This window comes from Bombina bombina, chromosome 3, assembly GCF_027579735.1.
Source record: "Bombina bombina isolate aBomBom1 chromosome 3, aBomBom1.pri, whole genome shotgun sequence".
NCBI classification, from domain to species: domain Eukaryota; kingdom Metazoa; phylum Chordata; class Amphibia; order Anura; family Bombinatoridae; genus Bombina; species Bombina bombina.
Window position 1 is genome coordinate 535,558,302 of NC_069501.1, and position 15,001 is coordinate 535,573,302.

A 15,001-nucleotide genomic window follows, 5' to 3' on the forward strand; every position below is an offset into this window, starting at 1 on the left:
ACACCTTATGATAGATGCACCGAGTGACAGGCTTCCTGGCCTGAATGAGAGTATCAATCACTCTCTCCGAAAAACCTTTCATGGCTAAGACTAGACTTTAATCTCTATGCAGTCAGCCTCAGAGAATCGAGATTTTGGTGTAAAATGGGACCCTGAACAAGCAGATCTTTGCGACAGGGTAACCTCCGTGGAGGAGACAATGACATCCCCACCAGATCCGCAAACCACGTCCTACGCGGCCACGACAGAGCAATCCGAATAGTCTAAGCTTGCTCCTGCTTGATGCGGGCCACTACTCGAGGTAGAAGTTGCAACGGTGGAAATATGTAAAGTAGGTTGAACTCCCAGGGCACTGCTAAGGGGTCTATAAGCTCTGCCTGGGGATCCCTGGACCGCAACCCGTATCTGGGTAGCTTGAAGACTGGATGCCATGAGATCTATCTCCGGCGTCCCCCATCTGTTGCAGATCTGTTGCGAACACCTCGGGATGGAGAGACCATTCCCCTGGATGAAACGATTGTCTGCTCAGAAAATCCGCTTCCCAGTTGTCCACACCCGGAATGTGGATCGCTGAAAACGAACAATTGTGTATCTCTGCCCATTCCATAATCCAAGATACTTTCCTCATGGCTATGGAGCTTCTCGTTCCCCCCTGATGGTTTATGAAAGCCACCGAGGTAATGTTGTCCGACTGGAATCTGATGAATTGGGATGTCCCCAGGGGGGCCAAGCCCTCAGAGTGTTGAATAATGCTCGAAGTTCCAGAATATTTATTGGTAGACTCGATTCCACTCGAGTCCACCTTCCCTGTACCTTTCTGGCACCCTAAACAGCTTCCCATCCTGATAGACGCGTCCGTGGTCACACTCTCCCAGGATGGTCTCAAGAATGTTGTCTCCTGGGACAGCTGCCCCGGACGGATCCACCAAGAGAGGGATTCCCTCGTTCTGTTGTCCAGAGATATCTGTTGGGATAGATCTGAGTGAACGCCATTCCATTGTCTCAACATGCACAGCCGAAGAGGTCTGAGATGGAACCTGGCGTATGGAATGACATCTATGCTGGATACCATGAACCCAATTACCTCCATACACCTGTCCACAGATGTCCTTGAGGAGGTCTGAAGGGAAAGACAGTTAGACGCAATCTTACAACGTCTCTGATCTGTCAAGAATACCTTTATGGATAAGGAATCCATTATCGTACCCAGGAATTCCACCCTGTTGCTTGGAACCAGGGAACTCTTTCCTTCGTTTATCTTCCATCTGTGAGATCAAAGGAGAAGAGCCCTCGAGTGCTCCTCCGCTAGACTGCAGGACGGAGCCTGGACCAGAATATCGTCCAGATAAGGAGCCACTGCAATACCTCTGGCTCTCGCTACCACGAGCAGCGCTCCCAGAACCTTTGTAAAGACTCCTGGGGCAGTCGCCAGACCGGACAGTAGGGCCACAAAACAGAAATGCGAATCTTAGGAACCTGAAGTGATCATTGTGGATTGGCATGTGAAGGTAGGAATCCTTTAAATCTATTGTCAACATGAATTGTCCCTCTTAAACTAAGGGCAGAATCAACCTGATTGTCTCCATTTTGAACGATGGGACTGACAGAAACTTGTTTAGACACTTTAGGTCTAGAATTGGGCGAAACGTGCCCTCCTTCTTTGGGACCACAAAAAGGTTTGAATAATACCCCAGACCTCTTTCTGCTAGAGGGACTGGGACAATAACTCAGAGAGAAGAGAGATCCCCCACGCATCCTAGGAAGGTGTCTCTCTTCTCTGGACTTGATGGTAGGTTTGACAGGAGGAATCTGCCTCTGGGCGGATGAGTCTTGAACCCTATCCTGAAATCCTGGGCAACAACCTCCAGCACCCAAGGGTCCTGAATGTCTCTTATCATGGCCTCAGCAAAAAGAGGTAGACTGGCCCCTACGTGATCCAGAGACGGATCGGGGGCCACCCCTTCATGTCGATTTAGTCTCGGCGGGCTTCTTACTCTGCTTGGATTTGTTCCAAGAGTTAGCTGGCTTCCAAGATCCCATGGACTGCTCTGTCTTCGCGGCAGGCTGCTGGCGATGAAACTTGTCCAGATGGAAAGCACCCTTGCCACCCATGACCGTGGATATGATAGAGTCCAACCCTGGACCAAAAAGAACCTTCCCTTTAAACGGGAGGCAAAGTAATCTAGACTTGGAAGTCATGTCAGCAGACCACAACTTTAAGCACAGAGCCCTATGGGCTAAATCAGAAAACCTGATGTCTTGGCATTCAAGCGAATATCTGCTAATTTGCATCACAGATGAATGAATGAGATACCCTTAAGGCCTTAATTTGTTCCTAAATCTCCTTGAGGAGAGTCTCCACCTCGACCATAGCTGACACACCAATGGGTAGCCGCACAAGCCACCGCAGCAACCGCCGCTGCCGTTTGAAAAACGAACCACGTAAGATTATGCACAGATCCCCCCTCTGTTCAAAATACCCCTTTCCGGGGGTATTACCCTTGATTCTTTACAGATAAAAGGAGACACACTGTGACCCTGTCTTCTTACGTTATCATATGTGTAGAAATGAAACTATCTTACCAGAATCTATGCCTTGGAACAGGAACACAGCCTTTCAAGTGTGACAGGGTAGTAGCATCGCTCCTGACATGGACTTGAGAGCAGAAAAGCAGGCAGCAAAACTCGTCAACGCTGATTGCTTATGGAGCTGTTAATCTGAGCCGGGATGGTTTCGCAGAAACACTCTCCCTGCATCTCTGGACTCTAACATTCATCCATGCACTCACTGAGAGGCTAAAAGAAAAGAACACAGAGGCGCCCAATGGCCCAATACCAAACACACAGGGTGGATTCAAGTATGCAAGAAATATACTCAGAAATAAACAAACTGCACCCTGGGGTGCAAGGGAACAGACTGGAACCTCACAGTTTCCCAGCAAACTGAATAAACGCAGCCAGAGATCCAAAGAAGAATCCTTGCCTGTGGGATCCAAAGTGTTCCTAGAAGGAGGGATATAGAGCCAACCTAGCCCAGCACAGTTTTAATACAGAATGTGTGTATAAAGGAAGTAGGCACACTTACATATTACGAAGCACCTTCAGGTGCAATAACCACAGTCTGGAGCTTCTCAGCCGCCCAGCTGACTGATTCCAACGGTTTCAGCAAACAAAATATTTTTGGAATCATTCTGTATAAAACTGTGCTGGGCTATGTTGGCTCTGTATCCCTCCTTCTAGGAACACTTTGGATCCCACAGGCAAGGATTCTTCTTTGGATTTCCGGCTGCGTTTATTCAGTTTGCTGGGCAACTGTGAGGTTCCAGTCTGCTCCCTTGCACCCTAGGGTGCAGTTTGTTTGCGAGTATATTTCTTGCATACTTGCATCCACCCTGTGTGTTTGGTATTAGGCCATTGGGCGCCTCTGTGTTCTTTTCTTTTAGACCAATCGTATCATCAGGATCCTGACCCTCCTATAACATAGAGCTGACCATTACATTCTTTTGGAGCTATTTACATTTTTTGGACATTATTGGTTGTATGGACTTTTATTATCTATTATTTTTCAGGTTTAAGGAATACTCTTATTTTATCAGATTTCTTATGTTGAATGTTTTTTAATGATAATTTGTTGTTATCATTATTGTGATATTAATAAGAGCGCCCCCTGGAGGATTGGTGTGTTATTACACACTATATCCACTTTCTCACTGAGAGGCTGACAGGACTACTTAAAACTCCAGACCCATTTTGAAGAGTACTACCCTCCATAAAAGACTACTTCGAATCTTCCGACACTTCTCTGCCAACCTCCTGCAACGAAAGGCAAAGAATGACTGGGGGATGAGGGGAGTGGGGGAGGTATTAAAGCCTTTGGCTGGGGTGTCTTTGCCTCCTCTTGGTGACCAGGTTCTTAATTCTAAAAAGTAACGAATGAAGCAGTGGACTCTCCTCCCGTTAAGATGGGAAAAGAGCATTGAAAATCTGTTACTTTATTAATGAAATTGAGGTATTTAGACCAAAGTCTCATGAAATTATTGGTACGGCTACCCCATTTGAAGTCGCACAAATGGAAAAACAATTCCTGCACTACAAACTTCATATTCTCACCTTGGATAGCTTCAATGCTTTGGAATGTTTCCCCTCCATCTCCCCACTGTAATCTGTCGGATGAGTGATCAGTCTCCACTCATATGTATATGCAGTACCTGCAGGCAGGGAACAATGAATTAGTTAGTGAACTTACAAGTTATAGAACTATTAAAGGGACAGTCTACACCAGAATTTTTATTGTTTGAAAAGATAGATAATCCCTTTATTACCCATTCCCTAATTTTGCATTACCAACACAGTTATATAAATATACTTTTTACCTCTGTGATTACCATGTATCTAAGCCTCTGCAAACTGACCCCTTATTTCAGTTCTTTTGACAGACATCCATTTTAGCCAATCAGAGCTTGCTCACTGGAACTCCATGTGCAGTGTTATCTATATGACAAACGTGAACTAACACCCTCTAGTGGTGAAAAACTGTCAAAATGCCCTGAGAGAAGAGGCGACCTTCAAGGGCTTAGAAATTAGCATATGAACCTCCTAGGTTTAGCTTTCAACTAAGAATACCAAGAGAACAAAGCAAAATTGGTGATAAAAGTAAATTGGAAAATTGTTTAACATTACATTCTCTATCTGAATCATGAAAGTTTATTTTGGACTAGACTGTCCCTTTAAGAGTCACTGAATATCACTAAAAACCTGTACCCTTAGTACTAAATTCAGGGTTGTATTTGAAGTTAATGTTTAACCCAGAGCAATAATAATATTAACACTGGAAACAGGACCGCCGTCACAGGGTGAGGGGGGCACAAGAGACAGGACACCATTAATGATGTCAAATTAGGCCCTGATTTGGGGGCCCCCCACTTACCCCTGCTGACCACCACTACTAGCCTTACCTAGTTTAGTATTGTGCGGCTTTGGCATTCTAGACTGCATGGCAGGGAACTAAGTGCAGCAAAAGGCATGCAATTCTGAGGGGGATGACTGAAATAGGTTTGTTTAGAAAAAAATATCCATGTGCAATGGACTATAGCCCCGTGTTGCTCTGAAACATTTTTATCCTCTCAGTTTTATAAAGGCTTGCTAAAGAATTCCGACAGTCTAATCTATCAGTCAGTATTTTGTGTGTCTATTTTTGTGTGTCTGTGTGAGTTTCTTTGGGTGTCTGTGTGAGTATGTGTGTGTGAGTATGTGTGTGTTTCTTTGGGTATCTGTGTGAGTATGTGTGTGTTTCTTTGGGTGTCTGTGTGAGTATGTGTGTGTTTCTTTGGGTGTCTGTGTATGTGTGTGTTTCTTTGGGTGTCTGTGTATGTGTGTGTTTCTTTGGGTGTCTGTGTGAGTATGTGTGTGTTTCTTTGGGTGTCTGTGTGAGTATGTGTGTGTTTCTTTGGGTGTCTGTGTGAGTATGTGTGTGTTTCTTTGGGTGTCTGTGTGAGTATGTGTGTGTTTCTTTGGGTGTCTGTGTGAGTATGTGTGTGTTTCTTTGGGTGTCTGTGTGAGTATGTGTGTGTTTCTTTGGGTGTCTGTGTGAGTATGTGTGTGTTTCTTTGGGTGTCTGTGTGAGTATGTGTGTGTTTCTTTGGGTGTCTGTGTGAGTATGTGTGTGTTTCTTTGGGTGTCTGTGTGAGTATGTGTGTGTTTCTTTGGGTGTCTGTGTGAGTATGTGTGTGTTTCTTTGGGTGTCTGTGTGAGTATGTGTGTGTTTCTTTGGGTGTCTGTGTGAGTATGTGTGTGTTTCTTTGGGTGTCTGTGTGAGTATGTGTGTGTTTCTTTGGGTGTCTGTGTGAGTATGTGTGTGTTTCTTTGGGTGTCTGTGAGTGAATGTCTGCGTATGTGTCTGTGGGTGTGTAAGCGTTTCCGTGTGAGTGTATGAATGAAAAGCTCTGATAAAGTCACTGACTGTGACTGCTCATACAGGACATCACAAGTCACAAAACCGACCTCGTAGGTTCAATTTTCACACTATTTGAATACTTTTTTTTACAAACAACATTGCTTTAGTGTATAGAAAGAAAAACAACAACAACAATATTGCCATTTAGATTTACTTAAAGGACCAGTCAACATAGTAGATTTGCATAATCAACAAATGCAAGATAACAAGACAATGCAATAGCACTTAGTCTGAACTTCAAATGAGTAGTAGATTTTTTTTCTGACAATTTTAAAAGTTATGTCTTTTTCCACTCCTCCTGTACCATGTGACAGTCATTAGCCAATCACAAATGCATACACATACCATGTGTCAGCCACCAGCCATTCATAAATGCATACACACTTATTCTTGCACATGCTCAGTAGGAGCTGGTGACTCAAAAAGTTTAAATATAAAAAGACTGTGCACATTTTGTTAATGGAAGTAAATTGGAAAGTTGTTTAAAATGGCATGCTCTATCTGGATAATGAAAGTTTAGTTTTGATTGAGTGTCCCTTTAAAAGGAACAGTGTACTGTACCGAACAAGATTTACTTTGAGGTTCTTTCAAGTAAACCCTGTTATGTACAGTGAGCACTTACAGTTACAGTGGCTCAATAGATTTTCAGGGTGCAAATTTTGTACCCTACTAGAGATATTAAAGAGATAGGAAAGTAAAAATTAAACTTGCATGATTCCCATAGAGCATGTCATTTTTAAAGACACTTTTAAATTCACTTCTATTTTCAAATGTGCTTCATTCTCATGGTATCCCTTGTTGAAAAAGAATACACACATATCCTACACTAGTGGGAGCTAGCTGCTGATTGGTGCCTGCACACATTTGTCTATTTTGATTGGCTAACTAGATGTGTTCATCTAGCTGCCAGTAGTGCAAAACTGTTCCTTCAGCAAAGGATAACAAGATAATGAAGCAAATTTGATAATAGAAGTACATTTGAAAGTTTAAAATTGTAGGTTCTATCCAAATCTTGAAAAAAAAATGTTCGGGTTCCCTGCCCCTTTAATATCCCACATTGTTAATCTTATATCGAGACCAAAACCACAACAAATTAAATAATATTTTTACAAAAAAGAATAATGAACGGTTTTACAGTACAAAGCATATAAATTACACATCACACACACATATGTACTGTACACATAATGCCCCAGCTCAAATATATGAATAAATCATTTAAATAATAAAGAATTTTTCAGTGTAGTGCATATAAATAACACACCACATACACACTATACCCATAATGCCCTAGCTCAAAGAGATTAATTGTTAATGTGATAAACTGTGCATACAAAAATGTATTTCTCACTGTACAGACTAGGATTGCAGCAACGCATTTGGTGCCATGAAAAATGACAGTTTTGCAAGAACTAAACTACTCATTTGTTTTAATGGCAGAAATGTCTTTTTACAAAACACATTTTATAGTTTGAGAAATGTATGAAAGCCCTCTATTGTAAAAGCTATTGGGAAAAGATACGGCCTTTTATTCATGCAAGAAATTAATATCCAATATGGTTAACTTTGTTTCTAGACCAAAACTTTGCCAATGAACAATTTTATGGTATAATGCATATTAAAGTACACATCATAGACATGTACTATATAGCAATAATGCCTAAACTCAAATGAATGAATAAGTGCTGTATTGTTAGGGATATTCCTGCTAAATAGCTTGCAATATGATTTGCATTTGTATAATGTAAAACTGATAAGCTTCTGATAAATTCACCATGGGAATCACATTTTATTTTCAGCTCTTGTAGCGCAAACAATATTTACGCACAAATGAAAAAACTTTATTTGTAGCTTGTTATAGGAGCACACAGATTCTCGCGACTGTAGCACAATTTACATTAGAAATCAGAATACAGCTCCACTTCCAGTCTATACCTTACATTTTTTTTATTAATTTATAAATGAAGACATTTTTATGAAAGGTCCCATCTAAGAAACATAATGGACCTAGAGATCTTAAAGTGATGGTAAAGTTTAATGAAGAAGTGCCTGCCGTCATCGATCTGCTAAAGAAAACAGGAGCTGCGGGCGGAGGGTCGGCGTTATGCTTACCATAACACAAAGTTACGGTAAGTATTTTTAAAAATGAGCGTCTTTGTAAAGTTTAATGAAAGAAAGTGCCCCTGTTTTTAAGATTATTTTTAGATACTCATTAAACTTTACAATCACTTTGTCAACCCCCCAACAGAGAAATATGTATCTTTTAAATAATGGGGGTGCCACAATCCAAACAAGGGGCTTCATGTTCTTACAGTTATCAAGTGATTGGTAGTATATTGATCACATGACAGTGACAGATAGCCAATAGCCTCCTTTTGCTTTGTGTCAGGTCATACAGCTGCTTTTTTCTGAAAGCAAAATAAAATTTAAAGGTAACTCTTGGGGGAACTGGGTGTGAAAGCTAACATTTTGTGAAAATCTTCATTTTTAGGTATGTTAAATTATTTTTGTCATGTTTTTAATTACATTTTTACTCTACATACTAAGTTTTGGAAAACACATATATAGACTTCTAGGTTTTGGTGTTTAAGAAAGGTGAACTGATTATAAATAAGGGAACCGTAAAGGCACATAAAACACCTTGTAATTACAAGACATTTCTGTTGTGTTGCTATAAAATAACATATCAGCCAAGTCCTAACGTTTTTAAAACCAATTAATATCCTTTATATTGCAATTATTTATTAATATCCAGGCATCACCCACCATTTGCCTTATTTGTAGGAGCCAATCTGGGCTTTATTCTGCAGACAACAAGACTAGGTGCTGTTAGTATAATGTACATTGTTTTGTAGTTGTTATCAGCTAAATCCAAAAAGGAACATATATGTAGAAGGGTAAGCACTGATATGTTTTCAGTTGTGAATCAGAAAATCCTCAATTGTTACAGCTATATTATATGAAAAGGGGTAACATAAATAATGAAAACATATTGCAAAGTTGTTTCATTATGCATAACTAAACATTTTACTGTCCCTTTAAAGATATAATCTTTCACATGAAGTTTTAACATTTACTAAATGTATTGCTGAAGTTAGTAGAAACACCTGTTAGAAACCTAATGGTGTAGATTCCCACTGCTGCATATACCCCCCCCCCTTTCATACTTGAGTGTTCTCATGCAGAGCCAAGTAAAATGCTATTTAGAGAAAATAGTTTAACCCTGAAGAATCGCAGGGGCATAAGCCAAATCCAATGATTGCAGGCCTTTAGATGGTTCTAGTTTGAGAGTGAACACACATATTTTAAACACACAGAAGTTAGTTGATTCTAAAAGTGACACAAAGTCAGGATCAATTCACAAGTAACTACAGGACCCATATATTTTCCACAAGAGACACCTTCAACTGGAAAAAACTATGGCTTGTTCTTTGCTAAATCCCCACCTGCAAGCAGCCTCTTTACTCCCAGTTATTCTGTACTTTTCACAAAGGAGAATTTCCTGAATTATATCAGTCCGTTTCAACCTAAACAGTACAGTCCATCCCTGATATACCTGGCAATTCTGGTATATAGCATAGAGTAATAAAATCACTGCACAGGCACAATGTACAAGAAACCGTTTATATTTAAAGGGACAGCCTACACCTTAGTCATCTTAAAGTCTTTCCTTAAATTAAGCTGCAAATAGCCTCTTGCACCCCTTATTATATTCTTGCAGCAAGAACGGTAAAAAAGTTATTTTAAAAAGAATATCATTTCTGGCCACCAAGCTCCGTCCACTGATGAAATCATGATCTGAGCTGTATATGGTGTTCAATCACAAAAGCCTCACTAGTTGGATTCAGCAGACTGTCAATGCTATTCAGCAGAGTGCCCAGATGCAGATGGGATCTTGACATCATCACTGGGCTGAGCTTGGCAGCCATTTCAAAGTGGCCAGAAACTATATTCTTTTTCAAATATGTTCTTTTACTGCTGCATGATATAGAAAAGGTGCAGCAGGATATTAGCTGCTTAAACTAAAGTAAAACTTTAAGATAACTAAGGTGTAGACTGTCCCTTTAAATTGGTTGTACTAAACACTTAAAGTGAACGTGAACTTTGGTTAATGAAACAGCGTTTTTTAAAAATACTAAAGTTTACAAAGCAGCAGTTTTGTTAAAAAAAAACAGAATTTATGTTTACCTGATAAATTACTTTCTCCAACGGTGTGTCCGGTCCACGGCGTCATCCTTACTTGTGGGATATTCTCTTCCCCAACAGGAAATGGCAAAGAGCCCAGCAAAGCTGGTCACATGATCCCTCCTAGGCTCCGCCTACCCCAGTCATTCGACCGACGTTAAGGAGGAATATTTGCATAGGAGAAACCATATGATACCGTGGTGACTTTAGTTAAAGAAAATAAATTATCAGACCTGATTAAAAAACCAGGGCGGGCCGTGGACCGGACACACCGTTGGAGAAAGTAATTTATCAGGTAAACATAAATTCTGTTTTCTCCAACATAGGTGTGTCCGGTCCACGGCGTCATCCTTACTTGTGGGAACCAATACCAAAGCTTTAGGACACGGATGAAGGGAGGGAGCAAATCAGGTCACCTAAATGGAAGGCACCACGGCTTGCAAAACCTTTCTCCCAAAAAATAGCCTCAGAAGAAGCAAAAGTATCAAACTTGTAAAATTTGGTAAAAGTGTGCAGTGAAGACCAAGTCGCTGCCCTACATATCTGATCAACAGAAGCCTCGTTCTTGAAGGCCCATGTGGAAGCCACAGCCCTAGTGGAATGAGCTGTGATTCTTTCAGGAGGCTGCCGTCCGGCAGTCTCGTAAGCCAATCTGATGATGCTTTTAATCCAAAAAGAGAGAGAGGTAGAAGTTGCTTTTTGACCTCTCCTGATACCAGAATAAACAACAAACAAGGAAGATGTTTGTCTAAAATCCTTTGTAGCATCTAAATAGAATTTTAGAGCGCGAACAACATCCAAATTGTGCAACAAACGTTCCTTCTTCGAAACTGGTTTCGGACACAAAGAAGGCACGACTATCTCCTGGTTAATGTTTTTGTTAGAAACAACTTTTGGAAGAAAACCAGGTTTAGTACGTAAAACCACCTTATCTGCATGGAACACCAGATAAGGAGGAGAACACTGCAGAGCAGATAATTCTGAAACTCTTCTAGCGGAAGAAATTGCAGCCAAAAACAAAACTTTCCAAGATAATAACTTAATATCAACGGAATGTAAGGGTTCAAACGGAACCCCCTGAAGAACTGAAAGAACTAAGTTGAGACTCCAAGGAGGAGTCAAAGGTTTGTAAACAGGCTTGATTCTAACCAGAGCCTGAACAAAGGCTTGAACATCTGGCACAGCTGCCAGCTCTTTGTGAAGTAACACAGACAAGGCAGAAATCTGTCCCTTCAAGGAACTTGCAGATAATCCTTTCTCCAATCCTTCTTGAAGAAAGGATAGAATCCTAGGAATCTTTACCTTGTCCCAAGGGAATCCTTTAGATTCACACCAACAGATATATTTTTTCCATATTTTGTGGTAAATTTTTCTAGTTACAGGCTTTCTGGCCTGAACAAGAGTATCAATAACAGAATCTGAGAACCCTCGCTTTGATAAGATCAAGCGTTCAATCTCCAAGCAGTCAGCTGGAGTAGGACCAGATTCGGATGTTCGAACGGACCTTGAACAAGAAGGTCTCGTCTCAAAGGTAGCTTCCATGGTGGAGCCGATGACATATTCACCAGATCTGCCTACCAAGTCCTGCGTGGTTACGCAGGAGCTATCAAGATCACCTACGCCCTCTCCTGATTGATCCTGGCTACCAGCCTGGGGATGAGAGGAAACGGCGGGAATACATAAGCTAGGTTGAAGGTCCAAGGTGCTACTAGTGCATCTACTAGAGTCGCCTTGGGATCCCTGGATCTGGACCTGTAGCAAGGAACCTTGAAGTTCTGACGAGAGGCCATCAGATCCATGTCTGGAATGCCCCACAGTTGAGTGATTTGGGCAAAGATTTCCGGATGGAGTTCCCACACCCCCGGATGCAATGTCTGACGAATCAGAAAATCCGCTTCCCAAGTTTCCACTCCTGGGATGTGGATTGCAGACAGGTGGCAGGAGCGAGTCTCCGCCCATTGAATGATTTTGGTCACTTCTTCCATCGCCAGGGAACTCCTTGTTCCCCCCTGATGGTTGATGTACGCAACAGTCGTCATGTTGTCTGATTGAAACCGTATGAACTTGGCCCTCGCTAGCTGAGGCCAAGCCTTGAGAGCATTGAATATCGCTCTCAGTTCCAGAATATTTATCGGTAGAAGAGATTCTTCCCGAGACCAAAGACCCTGAGCTTTCAGGGATCCCCAGACCGCGCCCCAGCCCATCAGACTGGCGTCGGTCGTGACAATGACCCACTCTGGTCTGCGGGAGGTCACCCCTTGCGACAGGTTGTCCAGGGACAGCCACCAACGGAGTGAGTCTCTGGTCCTCTGATTTACTTGTATCTTCGGAGACAAGTCTGTATAGTCCCCATTCCACTGACTGAGCATACACAATTGAAATGGTCTTAGATGAATGCGCGCAAAAGGAACTATGTCCATTGCCGCTACCATCAAACCTATCACTTCCATGCACTGCGCTATGGAAGGAAGAGGAACGGAAGGAAGTATCCGACAAGAGTTTAGAAGTTTTGTTTTTCTGGTCTCTGTCAGAAAAATCCTCATTTCTAAGGAGTCTATTATTGTTCCCAAGAAGGGAACTCTTGTCGACGGAGATAGAGAACTCTTTTCCACGTTCACTTACCATCCGTGAGATCCGAGAAAGGCCAGGACTATGTCCGTGTGAGCCTTTGCTTGAGGAAGGGACGACGCTTGAATAAGAATGTCGTCCAAGTAAGGTACTACAGCAATGCCCCTTGGTCTTAGCACCGCCAGAAGGGACCCTAGTACCTTTGTGAAAATCCTTGGAACAGTGGCTAATCCGAAAGGAAGCGCCACGAACTGGTAATGCTTGTCCAGGAATGCGAACCTTAGGAACCGATGATGTTCCTTGTGGACAGGAATATGTAGATACGCATCCTTTAAATCCACCGTGGTCAAGAATTGACCTTCCTGGATGGAAGGATTGTTCGAATGGTTTCCATTTTGGACGATGGAACCTTGAGAAACTTGTTTAGGATCTTGAGATCTAAGATTGGTCTGAACGTTCCCTCTTTTTTGGGAACTACGAACAGATTGGAGTAGAACCCCATCCCTCGTTCTTTTAATGGAACAGGATGAATCACTTCCAGAAGATAACCTTGGAAGACTATTTCTAGCGCCCAAGGATCCAGAACATCTCTTGCCCAAGCCGGAGTGAAGAGAGAGAGTCTGCCCCCCACCAAATCCGGTCCCGGATCGGGGGCCCGCATCTCATGCTGTCTTGGGAGCAGTGGCAGGTTTCTTGGCCTGCTTTCCTTTGTTCCAGCCTTGCCTTGGTCTCCAGGCTGGATTGGCTTGAGAAGTATTACCCTCCTGCTTAGAGGACGTAGCACTTGGGGCTGGTCCGTTTCTGCGAAAGGGACGAAAATTAGGTTTATTTTTGGCCTTGAAAGACCTATTCTGAGGAAGGGCGTGGCCCTTGCCCCCAGTGATATCAGAGATAAACTCTTTCAAGTCAGGGCCAAACAGTGTTTTCCCCTTGAAAGGAATGTCAAACAATTTGTTCTTGGAAGACGCATCCGCTGACCAAGATTTTAACCAAAGCGCTCTGCGCGCCACAATAGCAAACCCAGAATTTTTCGCCGCTAACCTAGCCAATTGCAAGGTGGCGTCTAGGGTGAAAGAATTAGCCAATTTAAGAGCACGAATTCTGTCCATAATCTCCTCATAAGAAGAAGAATTACTAATAATCGCCTTTTCTAGCTCATCGCACCAGAAACACGCGGCTGTAGTGACAATGCATGCAATTGGTTGTAGAAGGTAACCTTGCTGAACAAACATCTTTTTTAGCAAACCTTCTAATTTTTTATCCATAGGATCTTGGAAAGCACAACTATCTTCTATGGGTATAGTGGTGCGCTTGTTTAGAGTAGAAACCGCCCCCTCGACCTTGGGGACTGTCTGCCATAAGTCCTTTCTGGGGTCGACTATAGGAAACAATTTTTTAAATATGGGGGGAGGTACGAAAGGTACACCGGGCCTGTCCCATTCTTTATTAACAATGTACGCCACCCGCTTGAGTATAGGAAAAGCTTCGGGGGGCCCCGGGGCCTCTAGGAACTTGTCCATTTTACATAGTGTTTCTGGAATGACCAGATAATCACAATCATCCAAATTGGATAACACCTCCTTAAGCAGAGCGCGGAGATGTTCCAACTTAAATTTAAAAGTAATCACATCAGGTTCAGCTTGTTGAGAAATTTTTCCTGAATCTGAAATTTCTCCCTCAGACAAAACCTCCCTGGCCCCCTCAGACTGGTGTAGGGGCCCTTCAGAAACAATATCATCAGCGTCCTCATGCTCTTCAGTATTTTCTAAAACAGAGCAGTCGCGCTTTCGCTGATAAGTGGGCATATTGGCTAAAATGTTTTGATAGAATTATCCATTACAGCCGTTAATTGTTGCATAGTAAGGAGTATTGGCGCGCTAGATGTACTAGGGGCCTCCTGTATGGGCAAAACTGGTGTAGACGAAGGAGGGGATGATGCAGTACCATGCTTACTCCCCTCATTTGAGGAATCATCTTGGGCATCATTTTTACTAAATTTTTTATGACATAAATCACATCTATTTAAATGAGAAGGAACCTTGGCTTCCCCACAGTCAGAACACAATCTATGTATCAGAGCTCCACACACATGCAGCTGCATGTCATGCTGTTCTCAAAAACAAGTGCGCCATACCGGCGCGAAAATGAGGCTCTGACTATGATTAGGGAAAGCCCCAATAGAATAAAGTGTCTAAAACAGTGCCTGCCGATATTATTTTACAAAAAATACCCAGATTAAATGATTCCTCAAGGCTAAATATGTGTAAATATGATCGATTTAGCCCAGAAAATGTC

At 42.2% G+C, this 15,001-nt stretch overlaps 1 protein-coding gene across 1 annotated transcript in view; it reads right to left on the reverse strand.

The window, feature by feature from the left end:
- Nucleotides 1-15,001, reverse strand: part of KIAA0319L (KIAA0319 like) — a 336,519-nt gene that overhangs the window by 119,598 nt on the left and 201,920 nt on the right. The window contains exon 7 of the mRNA XM_053706996.1: nt 4,111-4,208. Within this exon, the coding sequence (XP_053562971.1) occupies nt 4,111-4,208 (98 nt within the window). The remainder of the gene's footprint in view (nt 1-4,110; nt 4,209-15,001) is intronic.